Source organism: Pagrus major, chromosome 7 (genome assembly GCF_040436345.1).
Source record: "Pagrus major chromosome 7, Pma_NU_1.0".
Lineage (NCBI taxonomy): Eukaryota > Metazoa > Chordata > Actinopteri > Spariformes > Sparidae > Pagrus > Pagrus major.
The window spans coordinates 390,856-416,013 of NC_133221.1; the positions used below are offsets into that span (position 1 = coordinate 390,856).

Consider the following 25,158-nt stretch of genomic DNA (forward strand, 5'->3'; position numbering starts at 1 on the left):
ATCACTAGAACAATTGACAGGACCCATAGAACCTCGCTAAAATTCCCTAATGTGGACTAGAACTACCTAAAAGACATTGGAACCCCCATAATAACCCATGGAACCTCACCAATACATACTAGAACCCCACAAAGCACCTCTAGAACCTCCTGAAAGAGGGAGCAGAACCACTTAAATATCCTGCAGGAGGTCCTCATGGGACCACTAAAACCTCCTAAACAATAGTTAGTACAGGCCCCTGGAACCACCATCAGATCCTTTTAATGGACCTCTAGAACCTCCTCAGTGATGACTAGAACCTTCTAAAGTATAACTGGAAACATTTTACAGAACCTCCTGACTGATTAAACTTCATGGACCCCTGTGGCTGCTAGAAACATCTTAATGATTAGTAGAACAACCTAAAAGGCATGTAAAGAACCCTTGTAATGACTCATAGAACCTCATCAATAAACACTAGAACCTCACAAAGCACCTCTACAACCTCCTGTACGTCCAGTAGGACGACCTTTAGTGAAGTTAGTCTGTTTTATTTAGATATTCCAGAACCTCAGTTAAAAATAGTAGAACTCCAACATCTCTCAAGAGTTCAATCACCAACAGAACCCCTGAAATCTGCTAGAGGCCCGTTAGAATGTCTTCTGTGACAAATGGAACATGTTGAAGAACAACTAGAACCTCCTGTTTGACCTCTAGAACCTCAGGGTGGGGCTGTGTCAGCGTGTCAGTCAGCTGGAGGTCTGTGTGAAGACGTTCTGTTGATGATCACAAGATCTTTGTTCTAACCGTTTATATTCATGATGACTGTGTGTGTGTGTGTGTGTGTGTGTGTGTGTGTGTGTGTGTGTGTGCGTGTGTGTGTGTGTGTGTGTGTGTGTGTGTGCATGTGTGTGTGTGTGTGTGAGGATGTTTTAGGGGAACAGTCCATCATTTCCATCAATCCTTCTTGTCGGTGTTTCCAGGTAAGATCCAGGCTGTGGTTAGCCTAGCTTAGCACAATGACTGGAAGCAGAGGGAAACCGTCAGCTCAGCTCCATCCAAACATAAACTGCACCTCCACGTGTGGATGGACAGGAGCATATAACTGACCTCTCACTCACCACACAGGAAAGTCAGTCATGTGGGAAACCCTGGAGGATTCTGGGTAATGTAGTTGTGTCAGTGAAGCTGCACAACAGACAGAAGCATAAAACTCATTGAAGAAAATCTACTTAATGTAAAGTCTGTCAGTGTAACGAGACAACTGATATTAATAGAGCTTTATAAATAGACACACACACACACACACAGACACACACCATCTGCTTTAAATTAGCCTGTTGATGTTTTCCCATGACCTCGCCCATCATGTTCACATCTGTACACACACACGCACACACAGCTCCTGTCACTGATATAATTTGTAGTAAATCTGTTGTATTGTTGTTAAACGTTACAGTAGATTAACGATGACTCGTTAAAGGAGCAGTCTGAAGGATTCAGTGAAATATAATCTTCATCACGATGTTTCATCTGAAACTACGACTTGTTGTGTTTCGTTACCACAGAATGAGTCTTTACGTCTACAGAGGAAGTTTCTACAGGAGCCCAGAGCGGACAAACCACACACTGACTACAGAGAGAATTTAGTGTTTGCAGGGGAGGCTGAGATGAGGGGTGTTCAGTTGGTTGCATTCTCCAGTCTCACCACCAGATGACAGTAAATCCTCGACACTGGACCTTTAAACAGTAGCTGTGGCTGCAGTATTGATGAGCGGCAGGTTTCTGATCCTTCGTGAATAATCGATTGATCAGCCTGAGAGGAGACAGAACACGGAGGGGTGATGTCATGACGATGTCACAGTTTACAGCCAATACCATCGCCCCGTGTGTGTGATGTAATGCTGTGTTTGCTTGTTAAGTAACCATGGTAACGATGTGTCTCACTTGCTGTTGTCTCTGCACATGCTCACTGCTGGGATGTTACAGATCCACCTCTCACTGTGAACGACACTTCTTGTGTCAAGAATCGACCAATCACGTACATGTTTCCTGCGGGGTCAAACTGAGCCACAGTCTCAAAGCATGATGGGAGTTGTAGTCACTGAAACACTAACAGAAGAGAGTCACTCAGAGTCGCGAAGGTTGAATGTTTAAAGTCATTTTGAATCTGATTGTTTCAAATGATTCCTTTTGGCCAATCAGCTGCCAGGAAGCAGCAGGATTTAGCCAATGAGCGACCAGCGTACCAGACCACAAACATCTGTCTTTCTGTGTGTCTGTGTGTCTGTCTGTGTGTCTGTCTGTGTCTGTCTGTCTGTGTGTCTGTGTGTCTGTGTCTGTGTCTGTCTGTCTGTGTGTCTGTGTGTCTGTGTCTGTGTCTGTCTGTCTGTGTGTCTGTGTGTCTGTGTGTCTGTGTCTGTGTCTGTCTGTGTGTCTGTGTCTGTCTGTGTGTGTGTCTGTGTCTGTCTGTGTGTCTGTCTGTCTGTGTGTCTGTCTGTGTGTCTGTCTGTCTGTGTGTCTGTCTTTCTGTGTGTCTCTGTGTGTCTGTGTGTCTGTGTGTGTCTGTCTTTCTGTGTGTCTCTGTGTGTCTTTCTGTGTGTCTGTCTGTGTGTCTCTGTGTGTCTTTCTGTGTGTCTCTGTGTGTCTGTGTGTCTGTGTGTTTGTCTGTCTTTCTGTGTGTCTCTGTGTGTCTTTCTGTGTGTCTGTCTGTGTGTCTGTGTCTGTCTGTGTCTGTCTGTGTGTCTGTCTTTCTGTGTGTCTCTGTGTGTCTGTGTGTCTGTCTGTGTGTGTCTGTGTGTCTGTGTGTCTGTCTGTGTGTCTCTGTGTGTCTTTCTGTGTGTCTGTCTGTGTGTCTGTCTGTGTGTCTCTGTGTGTCTTTCTTTCTGTGTGTCTGTCTGTCTGTCTGTCTGTGTGTCTGTCTGTGTGTGTGTCTGTGTGTGTGTCTGTCTGTCTGTGTGTCTGTCTGTCTGTCTGTCTGTCCTCCATGCGGAGTTTATTTCTGTCCGGATCCAGCAGCCAGAGGCCCCATGTGGAAGCTATTAGTGTGTGTGTGTGTCAGTGTGTGTGTGTGTGTGTGGGTGTCTGTGTTAGTGTGTGTGTGTGTGTGTGTGTGTGTGCATGTGTGTGAGTCTGTGTGTGTTAGTGTGTGTGTGTGTGTGGGTGTGTGTGCATGTGTGTGAGTCTGTGTGTGTTAGTGTGTGTGTGTGTGGGTGTCTGTGTTAGTGTGTGTGAGTCCGTGTGTGTTAGTGTGAGTCTGTCAGATAAAACTGAAGATTCATGTCAGTGAAACCTTTTTGAACTTTATTGATAAGCTGATCAGAAACACATTATAGAGACAAAGTCAAACTAAACTTCCTCGTGTGGTTTTAAAGTTCACACTGACGTCCTGTCGACGGAGCTGCGTCTCACCATCGTCTCTACCTGGATAAATAAAGTTACATTGAATTGAACTGTCTTCAGTAAATAAAAAAATCAGAATAAAATCAAAGTGGTAATTTAATCTGAGATCCTCTCAGTGAGTCTCAGTCCTGGAGCTCCATCACATCACACGGGCTTCATCAGAGCCGGTTCGGTCCAGTTTGAGCTCCAGACACGTAGAATCTTACTTCTTTTTTTAATGTTCCGCCTGAATCAACGACGACTGCAGATATTTCCTTTGTGTTTTAAATTTCATGAAACGAGAAATGCTTTTATTTTGGCAGTCTGTGGGCGTGGCCTCATGTCATGTGATCTGACCTGCCCCCCCTCAGGTCCCTCCTCCTCCTCCAGTCCCAGCTTGCTGACTAAGAGTCTCTCTCTGGAGCCGTCCTGCTCGCCGTGCGGCCACAGGGGGGCGCTGGACGCCGACGTTCCCCAGCAGTTGAGCTCTGATCCGGGGCCCAGCTCCTCCTCAGGCCCCGCCTCCCTGGAGGGAGGGCCAGAGCTAATGGAGCGCCACGGCTCCGCTAACGGGCTGCTGCTGGTCAACGACACGGGGCCGCCAGAGCTGCCAGCTATGACAATAACACCACCGAGCAAGAGCAGACCGCCGCTGCCTGGCCCGAAGCCTCAGGGTAAAACTTTATTTACATTTGAATGTTGACATTAATCTGATTAACGAGGACATTAACGTGTTCATGATCCCGCCCTCCACAGTCCCCCCGAAGCCCCCCCACCTCCAGCAACAGGCGGGGATGTCGAGGCCACGTCCCCGAGCTCCGGACAAGCCCCTCCCCCCTCCCCCGCCCTGTAGGCCCCTCCCAGCGGACCCCCGAGGGGGCCGGACTCCGCCCATCCACGGAGACGGCACAGCCTCCCCCACCTGCGTCCTGACGCTGATCGAGAAGTTTGAGCGGTGAGTTGCGATTGGTCGAAGCAGGAGTGATGTCATCGTACAGGTTTGTTTGTTTATTTGTTGTTTGTTTGTATTTGTGCAGCGAGCAGATCATCGTGGTCCCTGACATCACCGGGGGGGCTCTGTGTCCCCGCCTCCCTGACCCCGCCTCCACCTCCTCCCGACCTTCATCACCACCATCCTCATCATCATCATCATCCGCCCCTCCCCCTCATGATGACGAGCCGCCCTCTGAGCTCAAAGGTCATGATGACATCACACAGGGGGATGAAGGGGGGGAGGGAGCTGGCGACCTGCCCGACGACCATGATGATGACGATGATGATGATGATGATGAAGAGCTGGTGGCGGCATGTCGTGACGACATCCATCAGAAGCGCCTCTCCATGGAGTCGGGTTACAGCGCCTCAGAGAAACACCTGGAGGACGATGTGGTTGCCGTAGAGATGAGGGAGCAACAACAGCAGCAGCCGCCGCCGCTTGACCAATCAGAGCTCCCCTCGGAGCGTCTGTCCCTTCCCTCCTCACAGACGGACGGGAAGCTGGCCAATCGAGACAGCGGCATCGACAGCATCAGCTCTCCGTCACACAGTGAGGAGCTCTGCTTCGCCGGTGTTGACGACGGGGGTGTGGTCTATCCCTGCAGCCCCGCCCTCCTGCCCCGCCTCTCCAGCTCGTCCTCGTACGCGGGGGAGGGAGGAGAGGGGGAGGAGGGGGAGGCGAGGGGCGGAGCCAGGAGGAGGAGGGAGTTCTCTGAGGAAGGAGACAGCGACCTGGAGGAGGAGGAGGCGGAGCTTACACTGGTGCTGCCTCCACCAAAGACTGACAGACAGGACTCCTCTGAGGTGAGACAGGAAGAGAGAGAGAGAGACAGGCACATCCAGAACACAACCAGAACACAACACAACAGAACCAGAACACAACACAACAGAACCAGCACAGAACACAACAGAACCAGAACACAACATAACCAGAACACAACCAGAACACAACACAACACAACACAACCAGAACACAACACAACAGAACCAGCACACAACACAACAGAACCAGAACACAACCAGGACACAACACAACACAACACAACACAACCAGAACACAACACAACACAACACAACAGAACCAGAACACAACCAGGACACAACACAACACAACACAACACAACCAGGACACAACACAACACAACACAACATAACCAGAACACAACCAGAACACAACACAACACAACACAACCAGAACACAACACAACCAGAACATAACACAACACAACAGAACCAGAACACAACCAGGACACAACACAACACAACACAACACAACCAGAACACAACACAACACAACACAACAGAACCAGAACACAACACAACACAACCAGAACACAACACAACAGAACCAGAACACAACACAACACAACAGAACCAGAACACAACCAGAACACAACACAACACAACACAACACAACACAACACAACACAACACAATACAACACAACACAACCACAACGCAACACAACACAACCAGAACACAACACAACCAGAACACAGCGCCGCCTGTAGGACGGAGGTCACATGATCAATCACTGATAATGATCAATAAGTCAATAGATAAGCTGCCTCCACTGTTGTCACCTAGTAAGATGCATTGTGGGTAATGTAGGCGGCAGGGTGAAGAATGTGTTGAATAAAAACATTAAACAGCTGTTTAACATTCTGTCTGTCTGTGTGTGTGTCTGTCTGCCTGTCTGTCTGTCTGTCTGTCTGTCTGTCTGTGTGTCTCTCTGCCTGTCTGTCTCTCAGCTGTCTGTCCAGCAGAGGGTCTTCAACATAGCCAATGAGCTGCTGCACACAGAGACCGCCTACGTCTCCAAGCTCCACCTCCTGGACCAGGTGAGCCTCATGCTGTGACATCCTGGAGACGTGTCAGAGTTTACCTGCAGGTCTCACCTGCTCCTCTCTCCTCCTGCAGGTGTTCTGTGCTCGACTCCTGGAGGAGGCTCGCTCTCGCTCCTCCTTCCCCTGTGACGTGGTTCAGGGAATCTTCTCCAACATCTGCTCCATCTACTGTTTCCACCAGCAGTTCCTCCTGCCGGCCCTGCAGAAACGCATGGAGGAGTGGTGAGCACCTCCCCTCTCCCCTCTCTCCTCCTCCTCTCCTCTCCTCCTCTCCTCCTCTCCTCTCCTCCTCTCCTCTCCTCGTTTCTGTTTCCGGTGAGCGTGAGTGGTTGGTGGTGGTGGATGTGTGAGTGGCGCATAAGCATAATTTATCCATCTCTGCCCCCCACCCCACACAGACAAACAAACAGATGCAAGCACAACCTACAACCAGCAAGTTGAGGCAGCCTTCCCTTCCAGCTCTGTTTGATAGCAACAGAAAGTACGATAAAGACTCAAAAGATGCAAAAAGACTGAACAAAGCAGTAGCTGAGTTTATTTGTCTTGACTAGGTGCCAATATATACAGTTGAGAAAAGTGGATTTCGGAACCTTGTGCAGCAGCTGGACAGAAACTATGACATGCCGGGAGAAATTATTTCATGTATAGTGAAATGCCAAAGCTGTACACTGAGACCAGGAAATGTTATTCAGGCAGAACTTGCACACCATCCTTCCTTCGCCTGCACTACAGACATCTGGACGAGCAGGGCAGTTGATGCATACATGGCAATCACAATCCAGTATATAACTGAATCCTGGAAAACACAGTCCTGGTGTTTAGGAGGTTCAACTTTATATTCAGATTACACATCAGATAGTGTCCATGAAGCCCTGGAGGAGATTGTGTCTGAGAAATGGGGACTGAACCTGTCAAACATGGCCGGGATAACCACTGACAATGCCTTTAACAACAAAAAAGCATTTGAGAGCTACACCTGGATACCATGTTTTGGCCATAACCTTCTGACTGTAGGCAAGGCTTTAAGCCTGGACCGTGTCTCAGCATGCTTGTCCAGACTCCGAAAAACCATGTCTGCCTTTTCCAGGTCAAACAAAATGATGAGGAACTTGAAGGAGAAACAGAAGACCTTGAACCTACCCGAGCACAAGCTCATTCACGACGAGCCTACATGTGGAACTCCACCTTTGAGATGGTGGACAGATTCTGTATACAGCAACAAGCTGTCTGTGCTGCTTTGGCTGAAAATCGTAAGAAGTGGCACCTGATGCCTAAAGACTCAGACGTGACAACCCTAGAAACTATTAGAGAGGTCCTTGGCCCACTAAGCAGCTTCACAGATGCATTGAGTGGAGAGAAGGACCCCACATTGTCTTCTGTGCTGCCCCTGAAATGGAAAATATTTTCCTGTCTGACGGTGAAGGATGGAGAGAGCATTCTTTCACATGATTTGAAAGACAAAATAAGAACAGACTTCTGAGCAAGATATGAAAGCAGACTGCTGGACACTCTCCTCAACACTGCGACATTCCTTGACCCGAGATTTAAGGACACTTTTGTTACCAATGAGGAAGAGGTGAAGGCAATACTGTTGCAGAAATGTGATGAAGCTCCACAGCAGGTCGAAGTAGCAGAGCAGCAGCAACAGGAAGATCAAGGAGGGGCAAAAAAAAGAAAAACAGATTTGAAAAGCCTGCTGTCCACCATCAAGTTTGAGAAGAGGGAGGAGGCAGGTGGGGCTGAGGGCAGGGTGGGTCACTCCACATCCCGTGCTGACCAACTTGCATGTGAATTCTTGTTGTACAAACAAATGAAAGAGTTAAGTGCTTCTGAAGACCCTCTCACCTGGTGGTAGAACCATGCAACCACCCTGCCAACTCTTGCACATTTTGCCAGAAAGTACCTGTGCATTCCAGCCTCAAGCTGCGCTTCAGAACGAGTGTTCAGCACATCAGGCTTCATCTGCAGCCCTAGATGCGTGAGGCTGACTGAGGAGAACATTGACATGCTTGTTTTCCTGGCCAAGAACCTTAAATTGGCCAAAGAATTGTCCAGATAATAACAAACATGTTCTGGTTTTCATATGTCCATGTTCTGTGACAAATCTACCCTGTCAGCACACACTGTAACAACACGACCCTGTCCGCGTCACTCCAAACTCTTGTGTCGGCTACACGCTCAAACAGGGCAAAAAACGTGTCCACATCTTTTTCATTAAACTTCGGGACTAACTGTAGACTACTCAAAATATCACCGGAGTCACCACCCCGACCACCAGGCAATCTGCCCTCTCTGATGAGAGTCATCCTCTGAGTCTCCAAGTCCAATCTAGCCAACTCAGTGTGCTGCCTTAATTTTTCCAGTGCCACAGTCTTCTCCAAATCAGCTTTTCGCCTCATCTGCTCCAATTCCAGTTCCTTTTCTTTCTCTAACTGAAATCTTAACGTCAGCAACTCCTGCTGTTGTTCAAATGTTAAATTTGAGCCTGCATCCTGCGCACCGACACTCACCGCAGCCTTTCTCTCATAAGGTGGCACAGTCGTGGTCACACAAATTTGCCATCACAATTGCTTTCATATTTTCTTTCAACCTTTTATCCGAGACATATATGTTATAGTGCTCTGCCAGTTTCAACAACTGTTGTGTCTGTCTTTGTGCACTGTTCCACAAACTCCGCTGAGGGAGCCCTCACAAAATCCTCTACTCCTGCCATGATAACAGACGCGCAAAAAAACAGAATCACCAAGGAAAACAAAAGAAGATACGATTATGACCTCAAATCATACCAGACAGTATGGTCACCAGAATCTCAGCGGATGGACACCCCGCTAACTGCCTATCCATTTCTAACTAAACTCGACCCTAGTCTTCAGGGAATACTGATGACGGGTACTTACGCACTCTCTACCACTAGTGTGACCAAGCGACCAGCAAGCTGGCAATCCGTCAGCACTATGGACGTGCTCCCGAGACAACCGCTCTAACCACTTTCACCCCACACTACAGTGACACCGCAAATCCCAAAGGGGTAGCGCGCTTAACCTACCGGGGAGTCATCACACTGATTACAAAAAAGAGGCCAACACGCAACTTCTCCTGTCCCCTTCCACACAAAACACACTGTCACACATCTATCATGACCACTTAATCAGCCCAGAACAATTCCTCTTCTCCTACGATCCTCACGTACGAGCGTTCCCACAGGGAATCCCGCCGGGAATCCCGCCGGGAATCCCCAGAATGACGTCACACCTGTCTAGGTGTGAACATCAAACAAAGCACTTCCCAAACAAAGAGGAAGACAGATCAATCTCCACAGAAGCAACATTACCCCACAATCAAGTTACTCCAGTAGGACGAGCCCCCAATTGTTATGGCCCGGCTCAGTGACCACAACAAAACAACCAAACGGAGGACGGAGTATCAATAATAAACGTGAATTTTATTTACAAAGTAAGGAATAAGTGCGAACTGAACCATAACCAGAACACAAAATAAAAGGAAAAGCAAAGGTGGCTCGGGCCGAGCTTCCAGCTAGTGGCAGGGCGAGCGCCAGAGCAGATTGGACAGCCATCTTTTGTAGACTGGGAATCACGGCCGCAGGTGTTCCTGATTCCCAGGCTCCGCATCAAACTACAGCTACTGCAGGGGGAAGGGAAACACACAGACAGACACAGGCAGCACAGACATGCAGCACAGACAGCCCTGGGCTGTCACAATACCAATCCCTTTGGGGAAGAGCAATGCAGCATGGAGGGCCGTGAGGAGCTCCTGGAGTGAGTGGAGTTAGTGAGGGAAAGAAAGCTGCTCTGGACTTTGAGCTGACTTTGGAGGAACTGACGGTTGCTGTCAACCAGATGGCATCGGGACGGGCACCAGGGATCGATGGGCTCTCCACTGACTTTTTTAAACACTTTTGGAATATTCTTGGACCTGATCTGCACTGTGTTCTGTTAGAGAGTTTCAGAACAGGATCTCTTCCTGTCTCCTGTCAGCGTGCAGTGCTTTCTCTGCTGCCAAAGAAAGGAGACCTGGCCTTACTGAAGAACTGGAGGCCAGTTGCTCTCCTTTGTACAGACTACAAGGTGCTTTCCAGAGCCTTATCAAACAGGCTTAAAGACATCCTGGACATAATTGTACACCATGATCAGACCTACTGTATTCCTGACAGGTCAATCATGGACAACATCTTTCTCATTCGTGACATAATAGACGTGTGCAAAGGTGATAATGTCAGCATTGGTATTGTTTCGTCGGACCAGGAGAAAGCATTTGACAGGGTGGATCACTCATATTTGTTTTCTGCACTTAAGGCGTTTGGCATTGGTGATGGTATTTTGGCTTGGGTGAGTTTGTTGTACAGGGATGCACAGTGTATGGTGAAGGTGGGGGCAGGGCTGAGTCGGCCAATCCCTGTGAAGCGTGGGATAAGGCAGGGCTGTCCCATCTCGGGCCAGCTGTACAGCCTGGCTATCGAGCCTCTACTGTGCAGGCTGAGAGATCGACTCAGTGGTCTCTCACTGACCGGTACTTTCAAGCCTGAGCATGGTTTTCCTGCCCTTTCTGCCTACGCAGACGATGTTAATATTTCTGTCTCCAACCAGGGTGATGTTCAGGTTTTGAACGACACCCTGTCCCTATATGAAAAGGCATCATCTCCATGGGTGAATTGGGTGAAAAGCAAAGCTCTGTGGGTCGGTCACGGTGACCATCAGGCAGTGCCAGGTCTGCCTGGAGGACTCGAATGGGGGAAAGAGGGATTAAAGGTGTTGGGAGTTTTTTTGGGCACAGAGGGCTTCCAGAAAAAGAATTGGGAGGGAGTGAAGGAGAAAGTGTGTGCTCGGTTGTCTAAATGGAAATGGTTGATACCCCAGCTGTCATATAGGGGAAGAGTTCTGGTTGCCAGTAATTTGGTTGCCTCGACCCTCTGGCTTGCTGGCTGCTGAGAAGAGCTGGACGGCTGGACTATGATAAACACCTGTTCCTCTTAAAACCTGAAGAAATGGACCTAAGTGGATTGGCTCCTTTTTACACCTCGGTTCTGCAGGCTTGGCAGATGTTTAAGATCAGGCGTGACACTGAGGAGACTCCGGGGCTGTGGCTGTTTGAGGAACCTCTGTTCTTCAACAGCTTTATCAGCACTAGGACTCTGCAGTCTGCCAGCCTGCGAGCCAATCTGAGAGGAGCTGGCTGCACCAAACTGGGCCATTTAATGAGGATGACGGCGACATCTGTGGACAATCTGAAAAATAACAGCAACATCACCTCTATCAGGCTTATCAATAAAGTGGTGGAGGAAGTCTGTGCTGCCCTGCCTCAACACCTGAGAGAGACTGCAGAAGACCGCACGCTGTGTGATCGGTGGGATGAGGAGTGCGAATACAGCTTCCCCTCTCTGTTCATCACCCCAGCTGTGGGGGAGTGGCAGGAGGGAGGAGGTCAGCTGCTGTTGTTCGAAACCCCTCACCTGGACAAGTTTCAGGCTGTGGGAAAGAAGGCACTGTATCACATCAGCGTCAAGACACTAAACGTGCAGCCTCTGGCAGGGATGGAGGAGTCGAGGTGGACTCGGTTTTTTGGCCCAGATGTTTCCCCAAAAGGCAGCTGGCGGTCCCTGTACAAGCCGCCCGTTGAAAAGCGGACAGCAGACCTCCAGTGGAGGATTGTGCACGGTGCAATAGCTACAAACAGATACAGAGCACACCTTGATCCTGAGCTGGGGGAGGGATGTATTTTTTGTTCACAGGCTGAGACTTTGGCACATTTATTTGTTCAGTGTCCACGCCTGGATGCTTTGTTTGAGTTGTTAAAAACCTGGTTTCGGGGTCTTGGGGAGGTTTTTTCTTTTGATTTCTTTATTTTTGGCCCAAAATACAGTGTCAAGAAGAATTGTGTCCACACACTGTTGAACTTCATAGCTGGTTCTGCAAAGTTGGCCATCTGGCTGACTCGCAGGAATCTAGCTCAAACTGTGGGCAGTGTGGAACCGGTGTCGGTTCTGCGAGGACTGCTGAAGGCCAGACTGCGAGTGGAACATACCTACTATAAAATGATGGACACTTTGCAGGCTTTCAAACATATATGGGCTGTTGGGGAGGTTCTGTGCTCTGTGGGGGAGGACGGGGAGTTAGATATACATATCTGAAACTCTCTTTGTATTGTTGGTGTCGATTTGGTTGTTGTTGTTGTCCTGAAGCAAGTGAATGAGTGATTTTTTGTTTGCTTCTTGAAGTGGATCAATAAAGGGACTTTTAAAACAAAACCTCTCCTCTCCTCTCCTCTCCTCTCTCCTCCTCTCCTCTCCTCTCCTCTCCTCTCCTCTCCTCTCCTCTCCTCCTCTCCTCCTCCTCTCCTCTCCTCTCCTCTCCTCTCCTCTCCTCTCCTCTCCTCTCCTCCTCCTCCTCCTCCTCTCCTCTCCTCTCCTCTCCTCTCCTCCTCTCCTCTCCTCTCCTCTCCTCTCCTCTCCTCTCCTCTCCTCCTCTCCTCTCCTCTCCTCTCCTCTCCTCTCCTCTCCTCTCCTCTCCTCTGACCTCCTCTCTGCGTCTCAGGGACTTGAACCCACGGATCGGTGACATCCTTCAGAAGCTCGCTCCGTTCCTGAAGATGTACGGTGAGTACGTGAAGAACTTCGACCGGGCCATGGAGCTGGTGAACACCTGGATGGAGCGATCGGCCCAGTTCAAGACCATCGTCCAGGAGATCCAGGTGACCTTTGACCTCTGACCCTGCTGCTGTCAGCCTGCCCATGTCTGTGTGTGTGTGTCTGTCTGAGTGTGTCGTTGTGTGTTTGTGTGTGTGTGTGTGTGTGTGTGTGTTCGTGTGTGTGTGTGTGTGTCTGAGTCTGTATGTGTGTGTCTGTGTGTGTGTGTGTGTGTGTGTCTGAGTGTCTGTGTGTTCACGTGGGTGTGTATGTGTGTGTGTGTGTGTGTTCGTGTGTGTGTGTGTGTGTCTGTGTGTGTTCACGTGGGCGTGTATGTGTGTGTGTGTGTGTGTCTGTGTGTGTTCATGTGTGTGTGTCTGTGTGTGTGCAGAGGGAGGAGCGCTGTGGGAACTTGACTCTGCAGCATCACATGTTGGAGCCTGTTCAGAGGATTCCTCGCTACGAGCTGCTGCTCAAAGATTATCTGCACCGCCTGCCGGAGGACGCCCCCGACCACAGGGACGCCCAGAGTACGTACAACACACACACACACACACACACACACACCACTGCCTCGTGAACCAGATCCAGTTCACAGCTACATTAACCTGTGATGTCACTTCCTGCTCTGTATGAAAGCCGTGGAGAAAGTCACCAGACTCTATTCAAAAATGTCTTCGTTTAGCGAGTTGTTGAGTTAGAAACTGTATAAACTCTGTGAAACAAATTCTTCATTATTTTCATGTTCTACATGAAGTCATGATGTGAAAATGTTGTTATTGTTATTAAATGGAGGATCCTCAGTGTGCAGCTTCTTCTTCTTGTCTTGTTTTGGCTGACATATGTGCTGATGGACTCTCAGTTCTGGTCCTCTGGGACCCTGTCCTGCATGGTTTAGATGTTTCCCTGCTCCAACACACCTGATTCAAATAATCAGCTCGTTATTAAGCTCTGCTGCAGCCGATAACGACCCGTTCATCTGAGTCAGGTGAGCAGGAGCAGGAACACATCTGAAACATGTAGGACAGAGGACAGATGGACCCTGAGGACATGATGATGATGGAGAATCAAAGTAAAGTTGTTTGAGTGTTGTAGCAGCAGAGTACAGAGCTGCTCGTCCTTACAGCTCCAACAGCAGACAGATCAGTCTGACTGCTCTCTGCTGGTCTCATGTGTCCATCATGTCTCTCTGCAGAGTCTCTGGAGCTGATCGCCACGGCAGCAGAACACTCCAACGCCGCCATCAGGAAGATGGTGAGACACACACACACACACACAGACACACACACACACACAGACACACACACACACACAGACACACACACACACACACACACACACATCAAACGCTGTCAGTGTGTCATTAAGCTTCTCTCCATCTTTAATTAATCTCATTAAGCGTCTGAAGTGCTGAGTCATGTTTTACCTCAGACTCGGCTCGTTTCATTGGTCCGTCGACGTGTTTCTATTTCCTAGAGTTGAAGAGACTCAGACATGTCATAGCCAATCAGAGTGAAGTATAAATGCTGACTGTAGAGTCAGGACACCGTCAGTGTTTCTCTCAGGAAATGAAACGTTCTGTGTTGTTGGTAGTTTTTCTTCTGAGGGAAACAGAATAGATACGGTTTGTCTTTGTGACCTGGTACCGACAGTAGTACCACCTGTGAGCAGCATGGGGCACTAAGACTGCTGGCTCCTGAACAATAAACAAGAAGACATAGACCGGTGTCCATCACACTGGTTCTACACTGGTTCTACACTGGTCTCACACTGGTGTGAGCAGCTCTGCTGTGGTCTCTCATTAACTGACTGATTGAAGAGAAGCTGCTGCTGAAGTGTTCAAATACTCAACAACACCTGGAGAAACCTCTGAGTTCATTCATACATCTGGTCCACTGTGACCCAGGACCTGGTTCACTGTGACCCAGGACCTGGTCCACTGTGACCCAGGACCTGGTTCACTGTGACCCAAGACCTGGTCCACTGTGACCCAGGACCTGGTTCACTGTGACCCAGGACCTGGTCCACTGTGACCCAGGACCTGGTTCACTGTGACCCAGGACCTGGTCTCTGGACTCTGCTGGTCTCTCTGTGGGGTGGAGGTCTCAGTTACATGTTAAAATTTCCTTTTCTATTAAATTTCTGATGTTTTAATAAACTGATTGAAGATGATCAGACAGGTGATCATGTCCTGACCCCACCTGTGTGTGTGTGTGTGTGTGTGTGTGTGTGTGTGTGTCGTCCTTCAGGAGAGGATGAGGAAGCTGTTGAAGGTGTACGAGTTGTTGGGAGGAGAAGAAGACATTGTTAACCCTACAAACGAGCTCATTAAAGAAGGACACATCCTCAAACTGTCCAACAAGAACGGGACCACACAGGACAGATACCTCATACTGGTACTGTACTGCCTCTCCTGTCTCTACTGTCTTCTGCTGTCTCTACTGTCTCCACTGTCTCTACTGTCTTCTACTGTCTCTACTGTCTCTACTGTCTCTATTGTCTCTACTGTCTCTACTGTCTCTACTGACTCTATTGTCTCTACTGTCTCTACTGTCTCTACTGTCTTCTACTGTCTCTACTGTCTCTACTGTCTCTGCTGTCTCTACTGTCTTCTACTGTCTCTACTGTCTCTACTGTCTCTACTGACTCTACTGTCTCTACTGTCTCTACTGTCTCTACTGACTCTATTGTCTCTACTGTCTCTACTGTCTTCTACTGTCTCTACTGTCTCTATTGTCTCTACTGTCTCTACTGTCTCTATTGTCTCTATTGTCTCTACTGACTCTATTGTCTCTACTGTCTCTACTGTCTTCTACTGTCTCTACTGACTCTATTGTCTCTACTGTCTCTATTGTCTCTACTGTCTCTACTGTCTCTATTGTCTCTACTGTCTCTACTGTCTTCTACTGACTCTACTGTCTCTACTGACTCTACTGTCTCTATTGTCTCTACTGTCTCTACTGTCTTCTACTGTCTCTACTGTCTCTACTGACTCTATTGTCTCTACTGACTCTACTGTCTCTACTGACTCTACTGTCTTCTACTGTCTCTACTGACTCTACTGTCTCTACTGTCTCTACTGTCTTCTACTATCTCTACTGTCTTCTACTGTCTCTACTGTCTCTACTGACTCTATTGTCTCTACTGTCTCTACTGTCTCTATTGTCTCTACTGTCTCTACTGTCTTCTACTGTCTCTACTGTCTCTATTGACTCTACTGTCTCTATTGTCTCTACTGTCTTCTACTGTCTCTACTGTCTCTATTGACTCTACTGTCTCTATTGTCTCTACTGTCTTCTACTGACTCTATTGACTCTACTGACTCTACTGTCTCTATTGTCTCTACTGTCTTCTACTGTCTTCTACTGTCTCTACTGTCTCTACTGTCTTCTACTGTCTTCTACTGTCTCTACTGTCTCTACTGTCTCTGCTGTCTCTACTGTCTTCTACTGTCTCTACTGACTCTACTGTCTCTACTGTCTCTACTGACTCTATTGTCTCTACTGTCTCTACTGTCTTCTACTGTCTCTACTGTCTCTATTGTCTCTACTGTCTCTATTGTCTCTATTGTCTCTACTGACTCTATTGTCTCTACTGTCTCTACTGTCTTCTACTGTCTCTACTGACTCTATTGTCTCTACTGTCTCTACTGTCTCTATTGTCTCTACTGTCTCTACTGTCTCTATTGTCTCTACTGTCTCTACTGTCTTCTACTGACTCTACTGTCTCTACTGTCTCTATTGACTCTACTGTCTCTATTGTCTCTACTGTCTCTACTGTCTCTATTGACTCTACTGTCTCTACTGACTCTACTGTCTTCTACTGTCTCTATTGACTCTACTGTCTTCTACTGACTCTACTGTCTTCTACTGACTCTATTGACTCTACTGTCTTCTACTGACTCTACTGTCTTCTACTGACTCTGCTGTCTCTGTTGACTCTACTGTCTCTACTATCTCTACTGTCTTCTACTGTCTCTACTGACTCTACTGTCTCTACTGTCTCTATTGACTCTACTGTCTCTACTGTTGACGTAGTAATAATAAGTGACATCATCGTCTCTCCACAGTTTAACGACCGGCTGCTGTATTGCGTCCCAAAGCTGCGTCTGATTGGTCAGAAGTACGGCGTACGTGCTCGCATCGATGTGGACGGTATGGAGGTGAGACATGATCAGCTGATTAAGACACTGATTACTGATGGAGGTCCTCTGTCTACACCTGTCTGACTACACCTGTCCACATGTGTGTGTGTCCAGCTGAAAGAGACAAGCAGTGCTGCCGTCCCAAGGACCTTCCTGGTGTCTGGAAAACAGAGATCACTGGAGCTGCAGGCCAGGTCCAAACACACACACTGTGATGTTAATGACATGTTTGTTAACCTGCTAATTTCAGTAGCAGCTGTCTGTGAACACACTGTCTGTTTCAACCAGTAACACAACATCACCAGACTCCCTTAACAAATGTGTCAGTTTAGTGAGTTGTTGAGTTGGAGACACTTTATAAACTGTGTGAAACTCTGTCTCTGACTGATTCTGACTTATTTGTTCCTTCTTGTAAATTCAGCAAATGTTCTACATGAACTTCTTTCTGTCTTTGTGTAAAAACATGGAGTCTGTTTGTCTCAGTGATGGACGGGTTTGTTTCAGACAGAGCAGGAAGTGACATCAGATCACAGGTGGTCACTCAGGACAGATGTGACAGATGTTAATACCAGGTCTGAACTGGGTCTTAGTTGTGTGTAAGCTCATCCCAGTATTGAGGTGTGTGTACCTGGGACCCAGTCGTCCCACAGACACTTTGTCTTCTGACTGATGTGTGATTGTGTGTCTGCAGGACGGAGGAGGAGAAGAAAGACTGGATCCAGGTAAACACAAGACAACACAACAAAGCTGTGACGTAACAGCGCTCTGAAGACTTCTCACCTGACTGCAGTGGACTATTATCTCTTATTGTTTGTGTGTGTGTGTGTGTGTGTGTGTGTGTGTGTGTGTGTGTGTGTGTGTGTCTCATCAGGCCATCCAGGCAACCATTCAGAGACACGAGCAGACGGTGGAGAGCTTCAGACATCTGAACTGTTCTCTACGAGACGATGAGTCCACGCCGCCTCACTCTCCGGTAACCTCACAGCTCAGAGCTGACAACCTTTTTCACATGAAAGTGTGTGAAGTGTGTCCAACTGTCCCTGTGTGTGTGTGTGTCTGTGTGTGTCTGTGTGTCTGTGTGTCAGAGCTGTGTGGAGCTGGGGAAGAGAGCTCCGACTCCGATCAGAGAGAAGGAGGTGACTCTGTGTATGAAGTGTCAGGAGCCGTTCAACTCCATCACCAAGAGACGACACCACTGTAAAGCCTGCGGACACGTACGACACGTTTATAATCTGTGACATCACTGTAACCGAGGGGCGGAGCCTGTGGACGTCTCCTCTGTTCACCATGTTTACATTTAACAGCTGTTTCTTTAATGCGTCCAGCTGACTGTTTGTCTGTGTCGCTTCCAGGTGGTTTGTGGGAAATGTTCCGAGTTTCGCGCTCGTCTGTCCTACGACAACAACCGAACCAACCGAGTGTGTGTTGACTGCTACGCCATGCTGGTGGGCGTGTCTCCGTCACCTGGTACGCTACCCAGCAGTGCCCACAGGAGGCGCTCCATCCTGGAGGTTAGTGTGACATCACTGTGACATCACCATTTCTCTGTGTGTAGTTGCAGAAACCTGACGCTGTCCTTCTGTCTGTCTCTTGTTGCCATAGAAACAGGCGTCCCTGGCAGCAGAGAATAGTGTGATTTGTAGTTTTCTTCACCACATGGAGAAAGGAAGTGGGCGGGGCTGGCAGAAGGCGTGGTTCGTCATCCCAGAGAACGAGCCTCTGGTGCTCTACGTGTACGGAGCTCCGCAGGTGAACGTGAACGCCACACAGTGTTCCTGCATGCATCAAACCAACCAGTTATAACTGTTATTACCCATGATGCAGTCTGAACGTCTCATTCTGTCACCAGGACGTGAAGGCGCAGCGCAGCGTGCCTCTGATTGGCTTTGACGTCTCCCTTCCTGAGTCATGTGACCGCCTGGAGCGACGCCACGCCTTCAAGATCTCCCAGAGTCACCTGACCCTGTTCTTCAGCGCCGAGGGGGAGGAGCTACAGCAGCGATGGATGGATGTCCTGTCCAGGGCCGGGAGGGGGGAGGAGCATCAAGTCCACCGACCAATTGTGGAGTGTGTGGAGGAGGAGGGGGAGGAGCTAACAGAAGCAGCGGAGGGGGAGAACACGTGATTCTATTGGACGAGGAAGGATGATGATGATGAAGGCGGAGTCATGAGATGAAGATTATTGGAAACCAGAACAAAACCAGAACACACACACTCGTAGCTGATGTTTAACACACACACATGAACACACACACACACACATGAACACACACACACACACACACTCACACACACACACACACACACACTCACACACACATGAACACACACACACACACACACTCACACACACACACTTGTGTATTTAAGTGGTTCGTCTGCATGATTCCTCCTCATATCAACACAAGATGGCGTCTCTCTCTCTCTCTCTCTCTCTCTCTCTTTTTCTTCACCTGTGCTGTAAAGCATGGAGGTGGGCGGAGCCTCTTCTACCACAGGTAACAGGAACCTGAGGACACACACCTGTTACTGCAGAACCCAGAACTTTTATTCAAACTCCTCTGTCAGCCGTCTGCAGCTCTCTGATTGGACGGAAACAACTAACCATAAAGCACATTTATCAAAAACAGGAAGTTCTTTAAGAGTTAACTCCCTCAGTGATTGGGAGGTTCTATGTTCTCCTGACACGTTCTCCTGACTGTTCTCCTGACACGTTCTCTTGACTGTTCTCCTGACACGTTCTCTTGACTGTTCTCCTGACACGTTCTCTTGACTGTTCTCCTGACACGTTCTCCTGACTGTTCTCCTGATACGTTGTCTTGACTGTTCTCCTGATACGTTCCCCTGACTGTTCTCCTGACATGTTCCCCTGACTGTTCTCCTGACACGTTCTCCTGACTGTTCTCCTGATACGTTGTCTTGACTGTTCTCCTGACACGTTCTCCTGACACGTTCTCCTCACTGTTCTCCTGATACGTTCTCCTCACTGTTCTCCTGACACGTTCTCCTGACTGTTCTCCTGATACGTTCTCCTCACTGTTCTCCTGACACGTTCTCTTGAGACATTCTCTTGACTGTTCTCCTGACACGTTCTCCTGACTGTTCTCCTGACTGTCCCTTGAGTTCCCTCAAGGGTTCCAGAGTTCCTGCAACAGTCCACATTTCTGTCAGAATATGTAAACACAGACCAGAAGAACCCTGTGCTCAGAGACGGGTCTGGGACGAGGACCGTGTGACTGTGTTCTGGGCTGCATGATGAGAAACAGAGTGGTCATGTGGACACAGAGCTGAGCCAGAACATCGGTGAAACAGATCAACAAGCACACAGAAACCTGTTGGAGTCGGACCGGACCGACGGTCTCGGTTCTGGTCTGACCTGAACGCTGCGGAGTGAAACTTGATGCTGACGTGATGCCGAAGAACTCAGAGATGAAAGAAGAGACGTGAAGGACGAAGAGACGCGACGTGAAGGACGAAGAGACGCGACGTGAAGGACGAAGAGACGCGACGTGAAGGACAAAGAGACGCGACGTGTCCTCTTCACTTCGTGCACTAAATTAAATTTAATCCCAATTTTCCCCTGAAGAAACACTCAGTCTCTCTCTCTCGGTCTGTCTCTCTGTGCCTCTGTCTCTCTCTGTCTCTCTGTTTTGTCTCGACGTTCTCAGCTTGTGCTTTGATTTGAGTTGACATCATCAATTTATGGTCTTTAATATAATAATATAAATATAAAACTTGTCAGAATAAAGTCCAATATGTTCAGAAGATTCTGCAGGTGGAAGGAAAGAAACTTTAGGAACGGTGGAAATAAAAACACTCAAAGATCAAAGTGAGGAAATAAGTTATAATTAAAAATATAAAAAACGTGGACTCATTATCTTCACCTCAGATCTTTTGTTAGAGACATCGTCTGTCTCGTCTTCAACTGTACGGACTGTACGAGTGTGACTGATGACGTCTCGACCCGTCTCATTATTTGTCTCTGGTATGAACTGATGATGTCATCATGTGCAAACATTCGACAGTCAGTGTTGATTTATGACTTTCCATCCATATTTGTAGTTTTTCACCTGTAGTTCTTCTGTCAGTGGTGACTCGTCTGTGTGAGCTGCCACAGTGTTTATGATGATGTTCAGTCAGCTGGTGACACTTTTATATTTCAGCTGGATGTAAAAAGTTTAAAGAGTTTTTGAAGATGGTCTCCAGGACGGAGACGTGGACGGTCTAAACCTTCAGACTGGACACTGAGCCGCTCCTCGTCACACGGACTCGATGGTTCTGTTTCCTGGATGTGGGAATAAATCCAGCAGTTAGGCGGAGCCGATCTGAACTTTAGTTGTTTTTATCATGTTCACTTGCAGTGGTGCAGTATTCTGTCTCTATAAACGCCTTTTGGACAAAGTGTTTTGATAGTGAAAAAAGCAAATATTATTCTGATTATTATTGTTCTTCTGATGAATCTGATGCTTTGATGAAGTGAAACGACAGACGTGTTGTTGGATATTCTGTGTTTCTGAGTCCGGCTTGTGTTGATGTTTGCTTGATGCAAGAAGAAACTACGAGTAAAGTTTTTGTAAATATAATTTATTCTCCTGCGAACCTGCAGTCATGTGACTCTGTGAAGGTTCAAGGACAACGCTTGCTGTTTGCCCACACAGCCAGAGCCACACAGCCTGGGTCTCAGTGGCGGCCATCTTGGCTCCACAGTTTAGAGTGCCATGGTTAAAGGAACAATCAGACAATCCTCTTGTTCCATCTTCTCCAGAGTCTCATGGGACAGATGGACATCAGCTCAGTTCAGATGTTGGACCAAAAGACAAGCTAGCACTGCTCAGTGAGCAGCCTTTAATTTAGCATTTAGGCTAACGAGCTAGCTGCCAAAATCAATACTCTGAACTGACAAGTAACAGCATAATGCTAATCACTGCTTAAATGGTGAATGGCAACTCTGTGCTTTGCTAAGCTAACAGGTTGAAAAGTTATTTCTATAGTTAGCTATTAGCATCATGCTAAACAGCAGCAGCTTGTTCCTGTTGGTTAGCATGACATTTAATAGCAGTGAATGGTTTGATGGAGGAAGGCTAGCAGTGCTATGTGCTAACACAGGCTGTGTCTCAATTCAGGGGCGGCATCCTTCGAAGGACGCATTTGAAGGCCAATTACGTCACAATGCCGCGCGAAGGCCGTCCCAATTCGAAGGCTCCTTCAAATGCAGCCCACAAATGCAGCCTTCTTTTCCCTCTTTTTGGAGGACGCACCGCTGCTATCCTTCGCGGCCTCCCATATCCCAAGATTCTTTGCGCGCCCGAAAAGAAGAAAGAAAGAAAGAAAATGGCGACATCAAGTGGTGTAGATCGTCACTTTCGCGGGCCTGGGCGGCAGAAACCGGTGACGCAACCAGGAAATGATCCGAAGGCGAGACCGTCCCATTTAACTACGGTGGACGCGGCTTTCGAAGGATGCAGCCCCTGAATTGAGACACAGCCACAGGCTGAACAACACACAAAATGTTGTCTCTCACAGTCACCAGACTCCCATTCAAAATGTGTAATTTTAGCTTCTCGCTTGTTTACGGACAAAAACTCACATCAGAAAATAAAAGTTGACACATTTTAAAAGAGGGTTTGGTGTTTAGATGAATTCAGCTCATGTTTTATTGGACAACATTGCTTCAAATTTATTATAAACCCGCCCAACAAGAGGTTTAGTGAAAACATGTTGTAGCCCAACTTCTGCTGTCTGCTGCCAGTCTTTGTGCTAAGCTAGGCTAAACACGTCATCTCTACACTGAACACACACGAAATGATCTCCGTCTGACTCTGGGATTTGTTAAATGTGGTCGTCTCTCTGACCTCTGGTGCTCAGTGTGTGCTGGCTCTGGCTGTCACAGCGTGTTTTTGGCGTGTTGTCCTCCTGCCTCAGTGGGAATGGAAGGAAATGGCCAGTAACTCAGCCTTATAGTTCCCATCATCATCACCATCATCATCACCACCATCATCATCATCATCATCATCATCATCATCATCATCATCACCACCATCATCATCATCATCACCACCATCATCATCATCACCATCATCATCATCATCATCATCATCATCATCACCATCATCATCATCATCATCATCACCACCATCATCATCATCATCACCATCATCATCATCAGTTGTCTTGATGTGGTGAAACATGTTGAACTTGTGTTGACTAATTGTTGATTATTTAGCTTTGAGTTTTATTTTCTTTCTGGTTTCAGAGACTTTTTGGAGACTGGTTCTGACCCGTTCTGACCCGTGTGTGTATGATACAGTTGAATGGTGTGTTGTATCGGTCCAGTGTGCACTTTCTCTCCAGTCTCAGTATTCAGAGCTCGTGAAGTTGTTGGCTAATACATCACATCTGCTGTTGTGTTGAGGTGTTTCTTCTTCTTCTTCTTCTTCTTCTTCTTCTTCTTGTTACTTTGGACGCGACACCATGTTTGAGTTTGTCAGCTTCAGTCTCAGTCTGAGTTTGAACCACAGAGGACGTTTTATACAGATGAAACTAACACGTGCTAACGCTACATCAACAAGATGTTTTCAGACATGTGAGGACCCTCCAACACAAGCTAGCTCTCGCTAGGAGGCTAGCACCTAAAATGACTCCCAACTTCAGTTTCTCAGAAAGAATTATGTGAAGCTAATGTTAGTGAGCACAACAGGCACAGTTCAGTCCACATCAGGACGGTTTGTTGGGCGACTCACTGAAGTTAGCTTGAGGCTAATTTTTTTATTCTTGATGGCTCCAAACATGATGCTAACTGCTCAGTTTAACACGGCTCCATCTGAATGAAGTCATGTAGTTTTTATCCCTGTGTTCAAACATAAAGTCCACCTGCTCAGTCATCACTGTTGGCAGCAGCTGTGTCCTGTGTTGACCAATCAGATGAGGCTTCAGCTGGTTTTAGCAGTTAAAGAGACAGTAACAGTTGTAGTTCAGCTGTTCTGTCTCCTCTGGACTGCTCTGTCTCTTCTGTCTCTTCTGTCTCTTCTGTCTCCTCTGGACTGCTCTGTCTCTTCTGGTCTCTTCTGTCTCCTCTGGACTGGTTCTGTCTCTTCTGGACTGCTCTGTCTCCTCTGGACTGCTCTGTCTCCTCTGGACTGCTCTGTCTCCTCTGGACTGCTCTGTCTCCTCTGTCTCTTCTGTCTCTTCTGTCTCCTCTGGACTGCTCTGTCTCCTCTGGACTGCTCTGTCTCCTCTGTCTCTTCTGTCTCCTCTGGACTGCTCTGTCTCCTCTGGACTGGTTCTGTCTCTTCTGGACTGCTCTGTCTCCTCTGGACTGCTCTGTCTCCTCTGGACTGGTTCTGTCTCCTCTGGACTGCTCTGTCTCCTCTGGACTGGTTCTGTCTCTTCTGTCTCCTCTGGACTCTTCTGGCTTCATCACAGCTGACTCTGCCTTACACTTTGTATTGAACTGTGCCAAACCTGCTGTCAGTCTGTGCTCAGCAGTGCCACCTGCTGGTTTATATTTATTTCTCTCCTTTAATCCAAAATGGTTCATACTGTTTGTTTGTTACTTCCTGTTCTGATCCTGCTCTCAGTGTGTTCAGGAGGTGTCTCTGTCTCTGTCCTCATCACGGTGTTATCAGCTGTTTCTGGCTGCTGTTGCCATGGAGACCATCATCACACATCATTGGCTGAGATGAAGCTGAAACATAAACAAACCAAATCATGTTGATTCATTTCATCAGACACATTAATAACACACAGGACGACCGGGCATGACCGGTCCCCGCCGTTACCATGGTAACGTAACGACTTCCACGGCTGCTGGTTTCACAGTGCTGTTACCATAGCAACCACTGGACCCTAGTTACCATGACAACAGCCACCACGGTCTCCCCCTCTCCCTCCTGGTGTAACGGCAGCATGTTGTCTCTTCTTCTCTTCAGTTGCTCTCTGCTGCGTCCTGATTATTGAGTATTGATTGATTGCTGGCAGGTTATTGGTTAGTGGCCGGCCACTGCCTTCCATCCTGTCCATGTCTGTTTCCCATCATGCTCCTCTGTAACAACATACAGTGAGAAATGTTAATGAGGTTATAAATGAAATAAAAACATCCAAACTGACACACGACTCGCCTGCCATCAATCTGATCACTGATAGTGTAGTACTACTGTAGTACTACTACTACA

At 47.9% G+C, this 25,158-nt stretch overlaps 1 protein-coding gene across 1 annotated transcript in view; it reads left to right on the forward strand.

Annotated features, from left to right (window-relative positions):
- fgd1 (FYVE, RhoGEF and PH domain containing 1) overlaps window positions 1-19,112 on the forward strand; it is a 19,726-nt gene extending 614 nt beyond the window's left edge. Inside the window, exons 2-18 of the mRNA XM_073470670.1 lie at window positions 3,729-4,034; window positions 4,117-4,315; window positions 4,398-5,160; window positions 6,108-6,197; window positions 6,277-6,425; window positions 12,752-12,908; window positions 13,235-13,373; window positions 14,039-14,097; window positions 15,093-15,239; window positions 16,913-17,005; window positions 17,102-17,181; window positions 17,679-17,709; window positions 17,859-18,002; window positions 18,073-18,201; window positions 18,340-18,498; window positions 18,590-18,736; window positions 18,837-19,112. Of these exons, the coding sequence (XP_073326771.1) occupies window positions 3,729-4,034; window positions 4,117-4,315; window positions 4,398-5,160; window positions 6,108-6,197; window positions 6,277-6,425; window positions 12,752-12,908; window positions 13,235-13,373; window positions 14,039-14,097; window positions 15,093-15,239; window positions 16,913-17,005; window positions 17,102-17,181; window positions 17,679-17,709; window positions 17,859-18,002; window positions 18,073-18,201; window positions 18,340-18,498; window positions 18,590-18,736; window positions 18,837-19,112 (3,068 nt within the window). The remainder of the gene's footprint in view (window positions 1-3,728; window positions 4,035-4,116; window positions 4,316-4,397; window positions 5,161-6,107; window positions 6,198-6,276; window positions 6,426-12,751; window positions 12,909-13,234; window positions 13,374-14,038; window positions 14,098-15,092; window positions 15,240-16,912; window positions 17,006-17,101; window positions 17,182-17,678; window positions 17,710-17,858; window positions 18,003-18,072; window positions 18,202-18,339; window positions 18,499-18,589; window positions 18,737-18,836) is intronic.
- Window positions 19,113-25,158: the final 6,046 nt, after the last annotated feature.